This window comes from Etheostoma spectabile, chromosome 9, assembly GCF_008692095.1.
Source record: "Etheostoma spectabile isolate EspeVRDwgs_2016 chromosome 9, UIUC_Espe_1.0, whole genome shotgun sequence".
In the NCBI taxonomy this organism is placed as follows: domain Eukaryota; kingdom Metazoa; phylum Chordata; class Actinopteri; order Perciformes; family Percidae; genus Etheostoma; species Etheostoma spectabile.
Window position 1 is genome coordinate 36,541,293 of NC_045741.1, and position 16,199 is coordinate 36,557,491.

A 16,199-nucleotide genomic window follows, 5' to 3' on the forward strand; every position below is an offset into this window, starting at 1 on the left:
TCCCCACCATTATACCTCAGCCATCACATTAGTGTAGATAACAGCATATATAGCATATAAGTATATATATGCTTTATACTGTAGTTTTAGTGAGAGAATTAATCAATGACTGTCTAGTCAAATCATGGACTATATTGCCCCCTTCTGTTTAAATAATGAAACATGTTACACACACACACACACACACACACAGCAGAGAGCACCATGCTGCCCTTATATTAGCAAGCTTTTGCAATGTAATTGGCTATATCAACTCACACGTACGACACATGTCCAATACAATTATTAAAAAATATGACACAATATAAAACAAAACTTGAGTCCAGACAGGTGTTTGAAAACAACTTAATCCTATCTATCCTTTATATTTTGTTTATAAATCATAATAGACAACCTTGCATCAAGAAGTGCAGTGGCAAAATCAGCTGCCCTTTTGAAGACGCAACATTGTTTTATTGACGTTTCACAACTCAAGTAAAGCCAAAATAAAACACACCATTTTATTACATAATTACTTTAATGGCATTTTTATGTTTTGATTTGCCACCGTTTGCCACATTTGATGGGCCCCTGGAAAAGCAGGGCTGGATCACCACAAGGAGTATCAATTCGTCCTTAGCATACTTATTTCCATTTTACTAAAAGGGTGACCCACCATAGTGTTTGTGTTTTGATCAGGGTAAGGCGGGACTATACTTTGACGCCTAAGTGTATTTCGTTAGTTACTCATTTTAATTCAATTATGAGCATACCTTAGACAAAGCATTAGCTCCACAACTCACGGCTTGACGCAGAACCTGAAACGGAGTATTTTGCTCGGACGGGATTTGAACAGACCATGCGACCCGGTCCACTTGTCACCCCATGCTTTACATCAACGTTGAATTTAAAAAGTTTTTAAGACACAATCTCAAGATATCTCAATACTATAAAAAAGAAATACCATGGATATCAAAATGATGTGACACGTGGTATAATTAATTGACACTGAGGCCTATTTTGGAAAAAAGACCTGTCTCTTAGTGTTTTTAAAAAGTTGCACTGTAACTTTAAAACAAGGTGGTCCCGCCTACTTTGTGTACAGCTCCTCGGGCTCTGGTTAAAGCCACACTGTGATTGGCTGATTATACTCGTCTATCAAAGCAGGCTCTGCGTTTCATTGGTGAGAGACTACCCTTCGTCTCTGACTCTCGCGGTACTGCTGGACGAAGATGGCGGCCGAACTGGTGGAAGCGATGGCAAGTAGAGCTCGGCTAGCTTTGGTTTGATGGAACTGGCGTGTTTGTGTGGTTTGAAACTCACCCTGGTCAAGGGGATACTGGGGGCTTTGTATGAATTTATTTAAGAGTTTTCTCCAAGAATTGTGGCGTAATACATTCGCAACCAAACGAACTAGCCTGTGTTGCTAACGTAGCTAGGCTACTAGATACTGTTAACTAAGCAAGTGCGTTGGTTTAGCTAGCATCACGCTGGCTCTAAAGGAAGACACCGAAAATAAATGATGTGACAATAAAAACGCTGCTAGCAGTCTTCCCAGCGCGCTACTATTGGACATTATTTGGCTTATAAACATGTCTGTCTGTAGGTAGCCGGTTAGTTTATGAAGCTGTGCACCTGTCAAAATGTCCAGTTGATTGAATAACGTTACTGAAAGCCCAATCTGTAGAGAAGCTAGCCAGCCGTACAGCGCAGGCTATATTGTTCATGTGAGGCTGAAGAAATTGACTTTATGGCTGCATTTTGCACAGCATTGCCATCACAAGCCTGGACAGCCGCGTTATTGTGTACATTTAACGTTAATCTAGCTAGACACAAAGCAAACGTGCTACTGATGCACAACTCCACGATGTCAGACAAAGCTAAAGCTCGTTTAACGGCTCAGGGCTTTCCAGTAACAACAACATTACATGGTGTGTCCTAAATTCACATACTCTAAGTTGCTGCTACTTAATAAATACTATTTTTGTATGTTTTGGTTTGGTTCGAATTCCGTTCTAAGTGTGGTTGTCACTGTTACACAAACGAGTTATCCCGTAAACAACCAACAGTAAATGCAAATAATATTTAACAGTGAATATTCTGGAATTGATTGATACGCATGTTGTCCATTGGTATTGTACAATTACATTTATGTGTTAGACGTTGGTTAGTTTTAAGGCATAGTCTACCTCCGTGGGACTGTAAACAGACTAGTAGCTGATCAGTGCAATTTATGTCTGTGTGTATTACAGGCCTGTGTAGTATATGTATTACAGTAAAATGCAGAGAGGCAGTCGTACTTTTGAACTACTGTCACAGATTCAGCGTTTGTTTAATGGTACCACAATTATTTTTAAGAGCTCAGTGATGAAAATGACAAGTGGTCAGAACAAGGAGCAGTTTGACTCCTAAAGTTCAAACCTCTGGAGGATTAAAGTGACTAAGGACAAAAGCTAATTTTAGCAGGAATCAAATAGTTTGAGACACTGTTATGTCATGTTAAATGCTGTACAAGTTAATTGTAAAGTAATTGTGTGGAGCCTTCCATGGGCAAAAGTAAGCAAGTGAGTTTAGGCAGGAATTTTCACAAGTGTGTGTCTGTGTCTATCTCTCACGAGTATATTTAATAGCTTGATACATTACTGGAGCAATTTACAGAATATTAACACTGTAATACTGGAATGTATTTTCCACCTTGGTTTACAAAGGTTAGATTAGGAAGGTTAGGTTAGGAAAATCAAACTGAATAACTTCAGGAAAAACAACTTCAAATTCTTAAGTCGGAAGTAGAAGAAATCTAAATCCATTAGCATTGTGAAAGTAAATGGTTCTGGATTTAAATTAGGCTAAGTATCAATATGCACTGGATGGGACTTGGCTCTAAAACTTAAGTCTAGATTTGTAAATTCATGGCATTGTCCCTCAAACCTTCCCCATTAATAGACTTCATTGTCCCTGTATTGTGTTTCACATGATTTTTGTCTTGTCCTCCCTCTAGAACATGGTCAAAAGTTTCCGGGTCTCAGACCTGCAGACGCTGCTGGCCTCAATGGGCCGCAGCAAAAGTGGGCTGAAACAGGACCTGGTGGGGCGTGCGCTGAGGCTAGTGCAGACTGAATACAGCCCCGAGCTTCTGAAGAACGTCAGGCAGCTCTACGAGTCACGCTTTCCCAAAACATCTGGCTGGCTTGCAGCGCGGCGTCCAGAGGGCGTCCCAGTTGCCTACTCATCCCTCAGCTCCTCCCCCACTGCCACCTCTCAGGGCGCAGACTACCTCAATGGCATTTCCAAACCGATCCCCACACCTGCAGCAGAGGTCAAGCTGGTGCCACTGCCCTTCTACCAAACTTTGGAGACACTATTGCCTCCAACAGAGCTAAGTAAGTGTATATAGTTTGAAGTTCTTGTATCATTGTAATTTAAATTATTTGTTTAGTAGAAATGTTTCCTCCACATACTGTGCTGTTCTTTTGATGGGTTTTCTCTACACATTTTTACAGTTGATGTGAACAGTGAGAAACTGCAGGACAGTCAATGCATATTTGAATTAACACCTAACCAAGCAGACCAGATCAGAAATGCGAGGTAAGAAAATCCCAACTTTCTCCCCAGATCTGCTTGGATAACATTAGCTCAATTTACAAACCCGGTAACTAATCTTCATTTCAATTTTTAACCTTTTTTGCTTTTTTAAGTGAGCTTCGTCCAGGAATCAGATCAATCCAAGTGGTTCTTAGGTAAGTTCCCACTAATTCCCATTGGAACGTAATAGATATTTCACTCTCCTTTTACCTGGAAGCTGCTGGTTCTGCCAATGACTGTGCTGGTAATCTTGCACATTATTATCCCATTTATATAATTTAATGCAGGAAGTTCTGTTACATCATTTTATATTCTTAAAACCTGATTTGGGGCATCATTAGGTTGCATAATTAGTCAATGGCAAAACGTGAAGAAGTGCTCTTGGATATGTTAAACCAAAAGTTTAATGCATAGCCTACATTTTCCTTGTGACAGGCTTGTTACTTTGACAACATTGCATGTTTTAGTGGGTTTGCAATGTGTCTTAGAGATGGCTCTTCTGTAAAAGTGCAATATGAATAAAGATCATTCATTTGTTCAGTCATGAAGCCCATAAACGCCTGTGTGGCGTATATGGAAAATGCACCGCTTTCAGTGGACTTTTTAAATGTGTACGTAAAGGTTGCCACCGGTGTTTTCTAAAGTAGCCCATCAAATGAGGATGTCTAATCTGCATTTAATGAGTTTTGTCATCAGTAACTTTGTTAATATGTTCCAAACACTGATGACTCTCCAATCTCTACTTGGCAGGATACAACCTCTCATTTGAACACACACACACATTCATTCATTTAAAACTCGTAAGGGGCGGGACTGATACAGACACATAGGCACGTTTCTCCATCATCATGCTTGCATTGTTTTAAAGCAGAGGTTAGTGGTTGTAAAAAGATATGCATAGCGAATCATAACTTGTTGATCTAAACTATTTTATTAGAATACAAAATGTATACAAAAAAAGTAGCCGCTCAGCTGGATTTACAGACGTGCTCAAATTTGTTGGTACCCCTCCACAAAAAACGAAGAATGCACAATTTTCTCTGAAATAACTTGAAACGGACAAAAGTAATTGGCATCCACCATTATTTATTCCATATTTAATAGAAATCAGACTTTGCTTTTGATTTTTTATTCAACATAATATTGTAAATAAGAAAACAAATGAAAATGGCATGGACAAAAATGATGGGACCGCTAACCTAATATTTTGTTGCACAACCTTTAGAGGCAATCACTGCAATCAAACGTTTTCTGTAGCTCTCAATGAGACTTCTGCACCTGTTAACAGGTAGTTTGGCCCACTCTTCCTGAGCAAACTGCTCCAGCTGTCTCAGGTTTGATGGGTGCCTTCTCCAGACTGCAAGTTTCAGGTCTTTCCATAGATGTTCGATAGGATTCAAATCAGGACTCATAGAAGGCCACTTCAGAATAGTCCAATGTTTTGTTCCTAGGCATTCTTGGGTGCTTTTAGCTGTGTGTTTTGGGTCATTATCCTGTTGGAGGACCCATGACCTGCGACTGAGACAGAGCTTTCTGACACTGGGCAGTACGTTTCGCTCCAGAATGCCTTGATAGTCTTGAGATTTCATTGTGCCCTGCACAGATTCAAGGCACCCTGTGCCAGGTGCAGCAAAGCAGCCCCAAAACATAACCGAGCCTCCTCCATGTTTCACTGTAGGTATGGTGTTCTTTTCTTTGAAAGCTTCTTTTTTTCGTCTGTGAACATAGAGCTGATGTGACTTGCCAAAAAGCTCCAGTTTTGACTCATCTGTCCAAGGACATTCTCCCAGAAGGATTGTGGCTTGTCAATATGCATTTTAGCAAATTCCAGTCTGGCTTTTTTATGTTTTTCTTTCAAAAGTGGAGTCCTCCTGGGTCTTCTTCCATGGAGCCCACTTTCGCTCAAAAAGCGACGGATGGTGCGATCAGAAACTGACGTACCTTCACCTTGGAGTTCAGCTTGTATCTCTTTGGCAGTTATCCTTGGTTCTTTTTCTACCATTCGCACTATCCTTCTGTTCAATCTGGGGTCGATTTTCCTCTTGCGGCCACGCCCAGGGAGGTTGGCTACAGTTCCATGGACCTTAAACTTCTTAATAATATTTGCAACTGTTGTCACAGGAACATCAAGCTGCTTGGAGATGGTCTTGTAGCCTTTACCTTTACCATGCTTGTCTATTATTTTCTTTCTGATCTCCTCAGACAACTCTCTCCTTTGCTTTCTCTGGTCCATGTTCAGTGTGGTGCACACAATGATACCAAACAGCACAGTGACTACTTTTCTCCATTTAAATAGGCTGAATGACTGATTACAAGATTGGAGACATGTGTGATACTAATTAAAGAAACTAATTAGTTTGAAATATCACTATAATCCAATTATTTATTATCTTTTCCAAGGGGTACCAACAAATGTGTCCAGGCCATTTTAGAATATCTTTGTAGAATAAGCAATAATTCATCTCTTTTCACAGCTTCTTTACTTTATCCTATGACATACCAAAGGCATGCAAGTATACATGATAAAATAGCTTTTAATTTCATCACTTTTCAGGAGGAATGAAGCATTATTTCAATGAGCTGTAAGGGTACCAACAAATTTGAGCACGTCTGTAAATAAGCAGTCAGTTAATTGGCTGGCAGACTGCACAAAAATCTGCTAAAACTGATTCAGATCTAGTGGTCAGACGTTCTTATTATAATAACCTTTCTCTCTCATATCACACTCTGTTGTAGAATCTGTTACACAGACTCCATTGGTGTCCAGGAGGACCAGTATCCTCCCAACGTTGCTGTCAAAGTCAACCAGTCCTACTGTCATGTGCCGGTGAGTTGACTTCTCTGAGACGAGCCACACTTTTAGAGTACAAATATGACTAAAGCTTGGCTTTTCTTCTGCTCAAAAATAGTTTATTTGTAGTAGTCATTCCTGTCTTCCATTTGTTTTTAAATACTGAAAATGAGTCACTAACTTAATGGGAAATTTACTGACTGGTCAGGGCCAAATAAGCATGATAATTGTGATGGACTAACCAATTTACTGTAGGTGGATGTTGAATAAGGCAAGAAAAAATAATATCCAGGTACAGATAGTGTTTCGCCAGCCTAAAGGCATCAACTCGCTGGCAAGTCTTCAGTAGGAACCTCTCTGTCTCAGTGTTAAAACTGTTCATGCGCTGGTGGGAAGCTAAAACATCCAAGACTGTTTACTGTTCCATTGTGCTCGTAACATGTGCTGAGGTAAAAAGAGCTTTCCTGAGTCTCTACAGTTCTCTTACTAACTTAAAGGTCCCATGGCATGAAAACGTCACTTAATGAGGTTTTTTAACATTAATATGAGTTCCCCCAGCCTGTGTATGGTCCCCCAGTGGCTAGAAATTGTGATAGGTGTAAACCGAGCCCTGGGTATCCTGCTCTGCCTTTGAGAAAATGAAAGCTCAGATGGGCCGATCTGGAATCTTACCTCCTCCATCTGAGCTTTCATTTTCAGCTAGGTTACCCCCCCCTTTCTCTGCTTTGCCCGCCCAGAGAATTTGGCTTACCCATGAAAGAGAGAGACATCATAGCTTTCAAACGAGCGAAGTGGCAATTGGTTCATTGGCACTTCATTTATCACATGACTCATATGTTATCCCTTATAGGTGAAAGTCATGCTGTTCCAACCATCCCTTTGTTACAACCATCGCCGGTCTCCCTACACTAAAAAAAAACAAAAACTTGAATGAATAAAGTGTCTCTGTCTGTCTGTCTAACAATTTTATTAAGAGGATATCTTGGATAATTTACATCATTTTTTGTGTGTCTGTGTGTTTAAAGGGCTATTACCCTTCTAACAAGCCCGGTGTTGAGCCTCGTCGCCCTTGTCGTCCTGTAAACATAACTCCCTGGTTGCATCTCTCCAATGTCACCAACAGAGTCACCGTCACCTGGGGAAACTTTGGCAAGGTCAGAATCCGATACTGAATCACACACTGTATGTTGGCGTAGCTTAGGGTCGTGGTGCACCACTGGTACATGCAGTTCTTTTGTTTCATGAGTCCCACTCAGTTGTTCCTGAGGGCCATGAGCTGAACTACTTTAACTAGCGTCTTGGCATTTTCCAAAATGGTATCGGCATTTATAATGGCCAATTAAACAAATATTTAACTACCCTGTTGCAACATACTTTGATTATTTTAGTTGTTATTGTGTTTTTGTTCAAAGGACTTCAAGTTTCATAACTTAAATTTGTATTTTTATATTTTTGTATTTAGCAGATCTTTAATTTCTTTTGAGGTTCCTATTATGTGACAATAAAACAAACAAGTTTATTTTTAAACTGCATTATTATATTATTTTAGTAAAGACTCAAATATCTACAAAAAACTAATGTTGGGGAAATCTGTTTGTTTTGTTACGTTTTTCTGAAAAACATTTTTTTAAGTATATCGGCCGATGTATTGGATTGTCAGATTTGTCTTGATATCGGCCTCAAAAATCTTTCATTGGTCAACCTCTGATTTGAATGCTGGAGCTATGGTGGCATACAATTTGACATTTGAAGCTTCATTTGAAAACATCCATAGAATCTTTGAATGTAAAGGAAACAAAGTGACAATTCGGTACAACCCTAAATAAGAATTATTTTTGTATGCTTATTTTTTCCTTATTATTCCTTTTTATAATAGTGTTTTCTTTATCCAAGAGTTTTGGAAATCGTCCAATCGCCATAGCCTACAGTTAGCCTGCACTAAAGTTGCCTGACAGCTGAATTGCCCTTTGTTAAAGCTATAGGATATAGTGTGCAACTATTTTATATTGGTTTAACATTGGTTAAGTTCAAGCCATTGCCAAATGAGTTGATACAAAGATAATTAGGCCTATCAGCTCCACACAACTCTGTATTTCTCCCTATGGCTATGTTTACAAATTGGTGTGGTCCGGCAACATTCCCATCCAGAAGCTCGTGTGACGTGTTTTACAACATTACTGAGACAGGACAACAGCAGCGTTCAGCTTTGGAGACGAATATGACACACAAAATTCCTGCAAGACCATAACCTTGTGGTTGGCCCACAGGTGGGGGTGTGGGGAATTCAGGCCATCAAATTCTAAGGTTTTTGCTAAGCATAATCATATTTGCACAAAGATCCCAGAGATATTGAACATTCATTAATAGAAAGAATTTGCTGTGTTTGGTTGTGTGACTTTCAATTTAAATTATGCCCATATAAATTATGTAAGAGGATATTATCTTGCATTAAATACAGTTATAAAATCAGGATGGTTCAAGAGAGTAGATTTGCCTTTTTAATTCTTTTTTACCAAGTAGATTTCCCTTACCATAATAAATCTTGTGTATTAAAGTTTCTGTTTTTTTAAGTGGCTTTGGGGTTCACTTGGTGTATATTTTAGATTGCTAGCCTTTTGAAATAAATGCTCACAACCTCTTAATCTGTTTTCAGCGGTACTCGGTGGCAGTGTATTTAGTGAGGGTTTTCACTGCAGCGGACCTCTTCAGCCAACTCAAACTGTGCTCTGTTGAAAGTGCAGAACGCTGTCGTGAACGCAGTATGTAATACCTTCATACTCTGCCTAAATTATTTTTGCAAATTTGACTTTGAAATTGAAAACTACACTAAGAAGTCGTTGACTCAAACCTTTGTTAGCACCGTTTTGTGTGTTTCAATTTCAAATGAAAAATTGTTTTTTAAGCTATTATGACATTATATTTTTGTCTGCCATTGATCTATAGTTCAAGACAAACTACGTTTTGACCCAGAGAGTGAAATTGCAACTACAGGCCTCCGGGTTTCTCTTATCTGTCCAGTGAGTATACCTGACATGTTAAGATGTGGATAGGTCAGTCTTCACCGTCCTAGATATTTTTCTATTTCTGATCTTTTGCAGTATCAAAGGCCAGTTTTCATAAATGTTTGTTCTACTGTGAAGGTTTATTAATTTAGCATGCTTCTTCCCTCTCCTACTTCCCAGTTGGTGAAGATGCGGCTCGGTGTGCCATGTCGAGTGTTAACTTGTGCCCATCTTCAGTGTTTCGACGCAGTCTTCTTCCTGCAGATGAATGAGAAGAAGCCCACATGGACTTGCCCCGTCTGTGACAAGCCTGCTCCCTTTGAGCTGCTCACTATTGATGGGTAAGACAGAAGCATGCTCTGACTTGTCCCACCCCTGCAGCACCATCTTCCACTCAATACATTCTAAAGAATTACACACGTGTGCATGCGTGCATGTGTGTGAGATGAAGCGAGCTTGGGGAAAAGTCTACTACCTGCACAGATGTTGGAGTATTCTAAGGACTCTTCATACAAACTGAACCAAGTTTTGAATGTTTTGCATGGCATTAGAGGGTGGTTATCGGTATCCTGTCAGGTTAAATTCCAACATTTTTGATCCTGTAAATTGGCTTGTTTGCTGAGTCTAAGATCTACTTATGTAACTAGGCTGTAGTTTGGAGAACCATGTAATCGTGGGACTCGAAGACTCAACACTACAGTGATGTATACTCTCAACAAATGTAAATTGCTCTATTAGGTTATAGGTGCAAAATGTATATCCCTAACCAGTCTGCAGTGTTTTAGCTAAAGAGGACAGCATTTGAACACAGTTTGTCTTTCTGGTATTTTATTACCAACAGAATAGCGATAAATGAATCTGCAGTCAATTTTATCAACAAAAAAAAAAATTCATGATAAAATACTTTTATCCTTAGCATATTGGGCGTGTGGTTTCTTGCAAATTCTGAACAACTCTCACAGACACTCCCTTACTTTCACAAAGACCGAAAGCATTGTGTTACACTTTGGCTTTGCATTCCTTAAATTAAGCTGGTGTGCAAGTCCCTTCTTTAATTCATCTTTAGGTTTCACTTTCAGCAACCTAGTTACTAAATGTTGTTTATTTTACCGCATATAGTTTTGAAGCAGAGAAATTTACAGAATTAAGATTCAGGTGATAATAAACACCTAAGGTATTAAGCTTATTTTGTTAATTTTCTTCATGGAAGAAAATTTCTTCAATTTTCCTTAAATAGCAAGATTGAGTAACTTGACTCAATCTTGCTATTTAAGGAAAATTGAAGAAATTTTCTAATTGTCAAGATTATAGAGATATGGTCATCATGGTGGCAAAGTAGTTTGAGGATTTAGAATGACGGACATGATTTGCAGGCTGCAGAAAAGGACAAAAAATATGGAATTTTACTCATGCTGACTTTTGCTAGGCTTCTGCAATTGTTTGAATGTAGTATTCTGTTCCTTTTCTGGTTTGAAATTGTTTTGTGGGGCGACTCTAACCAGCCGTGTGTATTTCAGGCTGCTATCTGAGATTCTGAAAGAGACAAGTGAGGACATTGAGGAGATTGAGTACTTGACTGACGGCTCCTGGCGACCCATCCGAGATGACAAGGAGAGGGACAGGGAAAGAGAACGCAGCAACACACCAGAGTATCCTGTTGTTGATATATGTAAGTGTCAGACCCCTTCAATTTTGCCTCTTTGCCCTTTTTTGTGTGTGCTTCCCCCCCCTGCATTAGTTTGCTTGTGTAAATCTTTTATGTAATACATTTTTTTAAATGGCCTTAATGTCTGCAGGCATTCCTGAGGCTAACGGTCATTCACCGGCCCACAGCAGCACCAGCGTGGGGATGGCAGGAGTCCCAGGAGGACCTGCTGTGCCACCGGGAGGAGGTGCAGTGGTAGATCTGACACTTGACTCCTCCTCTGAGGAGGAAGGGGGCGGGGCAGGGGGAGACAGTGAGGACACTGAGGACAGCGCCGACAGTCCTGCCCCAAAGAGGGGCCGATACAACTACGACAAGGACCTGGTCACTGCCTACTGACCCCACACCTCTGTCCCCTTACAGACTGGCACACACACACAGAGACAGAGAGGCAGGGGGCTAAATGGACAGGAACACAGTAATCCACTAGATGCAGCAACCCTCCCTTATGCCCAAACGTCAGCCTTTTAGCAGCTCTCGTTCTATCCAGTCAAAACAAACATACACTCAAACACTGTTAATGAATCTTCAATCTGGAGTGATTAGGATTCCTCTTTGTACTGTACACCACTGGAAGCAACTCTAACTCTTTTTGGCCAACCGTCACCTTGCAGTGAACATCTGTACCGTCCTGCCTCTACTTAAGAGACTGAATGGATTGTGCACCCGACCACCACCACCACCCCTCTTCCTCTCTCTCTCTCTCTCCAGACTATTCCCTCTCTACCACCTCATCTCTGTTTGTATTTGACTTGGAATTACAGGCTCTTTTAGCCATGGGCGTTTCTGATTTTGGTCACATTTGTGATGAAAAGGCAAGTTCAAAATGGAGGCTCCTCGGTAGTTTTTGGTAAAAGGTCAAAAACAAGTAGTGGACAAGAGCATTCCAAATCTGGGGGAGGACAAGGCAGAGATATCTGGTGTGTGATGCAAAATTAAATCTCTCCCATTGTGTTTATTTGTTTTGTTTAGAGAATGAATTCAAAGCTTGAAAGGGTTTTTTCAGGAATTTATCCTTTTTTAATTATGAAAGGGCAGAACACAATACTGGCCTCAATGTGTGATGCTTTCCATTTATATTTGTCCTTAGCTAAAGAGAACCTACCTCAGTCATAAAAACTTAGCAGACTGACCAGAGAGTAGCTTAGAAAGAAGCAGAGGACAAGAATTGATTTGTCTTTCTGAAGTCAATCTTACACTGGAGATTTTGTTTTCCTGCATTTTTCTGTTTAGTTTTTTAATTCCATTGTTCCATGCAGCTCTGTTCCCTCTACAGCAACACAATCTTTGTTAAAAGGTGAGAGAGTTTTTGGATAACCAAGCTAACAAGGCATCAGTGCATGCAAAATGCAGAAGGTTGTGGGTGGAACACTTCCCCTCTGTAAAACATAACTGCGGTTATAGCGCTGTAAGTAACCGGATTTATTAGGAGATATATCAGCATTGTGTATTTCTGTGTGGCAGCTGTGCCAAAGCTGATCTATTTTAGGAGTTCACTGACAGGAAATGGTTGTGAGATTTTGGTGCCTTTTTCGTTGAGTGTTGAAGATTGGAGCCCGTTGTTTAAGGCTAGCTGAGCTGGCCAGCCGATGAGACTCCAATCTGAAGGAAGGTGTTTAGTTTCATTGAAGATTTCCTTAGATGTGTTTCCCGTGGAAGAAATAGACAGAAGCATAATAAAATTTGTGGTTACAAAAAAAAAAAATGTAAAAATACACTTATGGAATAGTAATCGGAAGTGCCGTCATTCTTTTTTACCACTTTTTTATGTCCTCTGTCCTCCATATTTATTGAATTGCTTCACATTTTGTTAAGTGTGTAATTAATCTACATAATATTTGGCTGTAGTTCTGTACAGACAGAACTATTAGGTTGCAGGAAGCAGGACACCTCTGCTGCTGTGGTTTGAGTTGAGTTATAATTGGTCCGAACTCATGGCTGTTCTTTTGATGAATGCTTCTTTTCTTTTCCTCCAAATGAAGCCGACCTGGGTCAAAGCACCATTCAGAGTACTTTGCTACTGCGGGTTCAGCGTGTCTGACGGAACAAAACATAATGAAGTGCCAATAAGTGCAACCCCACCACGCTTAGTCATTGATTGGAATACAAACGGTCTTGTCTGGAACAAGTGGAGCTGCTTCAACCAACAATCCCCTCGGCCTCCCAACAACATAGATAAGGTCACGCCTATTTGTTGGAATAGAATTGGACTTTAATTGCAACATGCTGTAGGCTTACAACTAATATTCCTAGTATTGTCAGTATGTGATGGCTGCTCTGCAGAGAAGGAGACTCGGGCTGCATGTGCAGGCTTTAGGTTTTGTCTGCAGGAAGGTCATCAGTGTTTGCTTGAAGATGAGAAAAGATGTTGCTGTGTTGCTAGAGCTGTTTGCACTTTCATCTGATACTGCATCCCAAGTTTAAGGTTTATTTATTTTAAAGCCATCCTGTAGTGAGTATTAATCAAGGATCCCTGATCATTGTGATCAGATCTCCTCAACCATTTCATGTGTGTGAATCAAGAAAAATGTGAAACTAGAAAAGCGTCGGTCTGCTCCACTGTGAGACACATTGGGTGTGGGTATGTTTCCTTCTCTCATCATCCCTTTGTTATGGTTTGATCAGTACAGAATCTGGTTTTCTTTCCCTTGCTCATGAGCACAGATAAATGGCATTTACACATCAATACGGAGCCTCACTGTTGCAAGTGCATTATTTGATAAGGTCGATGATTTTAAAAAGTAGGTGGAGTTAAATCTGGTCTTCCATTTTTCTCTTTTATTTGTTGACATTTTGACATGGTTTACAGAATCAATATACTGTTGAAACATGTTTGATAAACCACACAAAATTGATTGAGGGCACTTTGCCTGTTATACATTAGAGACTGTCCCTGAAAAGGATATTCTTTATAAGGCGCTTAAAGCAAAATAATGTACAGAACTCTAATACCTGTCTTCAACTAGGCAATTTGTATTTGTAAGTAACTGCGCTATACATATAACAAAAATCACATTGTTCATTTGTTAATAGGTATAGAATGTCATATTTGAACAGATCTCCTAAACTTTTCTGATCCTTATGGTTAAAGATGAGAGGTGGTGCCGGTTGCTTTTGTGGAACTGAGCCAGATGTGTTTGCAGCTGGTTTGGGAGCTGGAGAGAGCTGTGGGTCTGGTCTTTTTGTAGTGGCATCTTTCTTCTTATAATAATGCATACGGTAGCATGGGCAGAGGCTTACAATCCATGATGTAAATGTTTTGTTTGTTGTGTTTTTTTTATATGTTCATATTAAAAGACAATAAAATTTAAATAATATTTTATTAAGCCTTGAATCGCCTCCAGTTGTTACTAGGCAAACAGACACTAAGACGCTGTTGAGGGTAGCAGCACCTGACGCTGTTGCCACAAAGGACTGGTTAAGGTTGAGATTGTTCTGTCCTGTACCAAATGCTCAGATCTGGGGACACATTTTATGTCTGAGGATAAAACTGTAAAATTTCAAATGATCGTATTCTAACAGCTGTTATTGACGTGTGGAATTAATTAAAATCAGTTCTTAAAAACTCGTCTGCCATTGTTTTATTTTGAAAACAGTAAATAAACCATGAAACAAAGCTGCTTTTACTTCCATATATTTTAAAGGTTTGGCAAATGGAACTTGCATATACAGCACATATATACTGCATTTGAAATTGATCCAATAGGTTCTACATACAAATCAGTACATCAGCTAAATTTCTGCCTGACATTTTTTTTTTTGTCAAAGAAAACTTATTCAAACAGCACTATATTTGTTGTCTGTTTTTCTTTTGCTTTCTATTCTGAGAAGGTGTGTGGAAGTGTTTGGTTTGTGGCCATAGCCAGATCCCTGCAGTTTGGAGCACCTTTATCATGCCGTATTATTTGGTAAAGCTTGTAAATCGATGACAACATAGGTAAGATGTACTGTGTTGCTAAGGGATTCAGAGAAAGAAATTAGATCAGTTACATACTACAGTGGCATGTTCGGTTGAAGAAACTTCTTGCTTTTATTACATTGGTTGGAAAATGCTAGTAATCAAAAAAGATGCCCCTAATATATGCCATGATTATAGTGGCATTTACATTGTTCTGAGCAATTTCAGGACATCTTGTTAATTTTTGACCATGAAAAATAGTTAACAAAATAATCCCACCACAAGGTCCATTTAGTAGCTGTTCTGGAGCTGGACATTTTGGAAATTAAATGTTTAAAGTCGTGGTTAATTGCATTAATGTCATCACGATTAATCACATTAATATCAGTTAACTCGCAAGTAATCGCACATTTTTATCTTATCTTATTGGCATCTCAGGTGGTATTTCAGACTGGACGTACTGCGATGATAGCTCAGTGCACAATGACAAAACACACAGATCACTTTTGTCTTGTCAATGGAACATTTGGCAAAACTTTCCATTCAGAATCTGGTTGGCGTCCATTTCCTCGTCTCGCGCTCTCCATCCACTCAAAACGTATCGTTACAACTCTTTGGCCGGCTCGCAAGCCCAAACGGCGTGTGCGGCGTGCCTGTTGTTTTGTTTCCGTTTTTCTGACGTGACTATTTGTAGCAACAGCATGTGAAAAAAACTACAAAGTTTGCTACGCCAAAAAGAATGTTAATCTCGCGATAAGAAAATGACGCCGTTAAAATGGGTTTGCGTTAACGCCTTTACATAGACTGTTAATAATAATTAGTATACAATCTATGCGCCATTAGTTGATAGCGCGTTTAACTAACAGCACTAATTTAAAGACATTAAAATGTTTATATATTTTTTTACTACAGGCTTTGATCATAAAAATGCAAAGCTCATTATTTTATTTTAGGGAAAAAGCGCAACTACACTGAACACAGTCTCAAAGAATTAAATAAAACTAATGTAAAAACAAAACAAAAACATCAGCACACTAAAGTATTTGCAAAAATCTCATTTATTTAAGCAAGTTCTCAGACAGAGCCCTTCTAGGCAAAAGCAGGTACAGTTTTTTTCTCCATTAGTTTTATACTTTGTAGCTCCTGCCCCTCAGCTAAACCTGATCCCCGGGAGCCGTGGTTTTTTTTCTCTATATTGAAATAACTAAATATGAAACACATCTGCAAATGTTTCACCTTGAA

General features: G+C 39.4%; 1 protein-coding gene across 1 annotated transcript; it reads left to right on the forward strand.

Annotated features, from left to right (window-relative positions):
* The first annotated feature begins 1,150 nt into the window (after positions 1 to 1,150).
* pias4a (protein inhibitor of activated STAT, 4a) lies at positions 1,151 to 14,625 on the forward strand. Its single transcript, XM_032525278.1, has 11 exons — positions 1,151 to 1,238; positions 2,978 to 3,359; positions 3,480 to 3,564; positions 3,675 to 3,716; positions 6,298 to 6,388; positions 7,378 to 7,506; positions 9,006 to 9,111; positions 9,296 to 9,369; positions 9,535 to 9,695; positions 10,872 to 11,023; positions 11,151 to 14,625. The coding sequence occupies exons 1-11, from the start codon at positions 1,212 to 1,214 to the stop codon at positions 11,396 to 11,398; spliced, it is 1,497 nt and encodes a 498-aa protein (XP_032381169.1). The 5' UTR covers positions 1,151 to 1,211; the 3' UTR covers positions 11,399 to 14,625.
* Positions 14,626 to 16,199: the final 1,574 nt, after the last annotated feature.

What these genes read in the sequence shown, in the direction of transcription:
- pias4a (XM_032525278.1), top strand. Translation starts at nt 1,212, where the DNA reads ATGGCGGCCGAACTGGTGGAAGCGATG. An exon ending in CCGAACTGGTGGAAGCGATG is followed by an intron (nt 1,239 to 2,977) that starts GCAAGTAGAGCT and finishes TCCTCCCTCTAG; the next exon opens with AACATGGTCAAAAGTTTCCG. An exon ending in ATTGCCTCCAACAGAGCTAA is followed by an intron (nt 3,360 to 3,479) that starts GTAAGTGTATAT and finishes ACATTTTTACAG; the next exon opens with TTGATGTGAACAGTGAGAAA.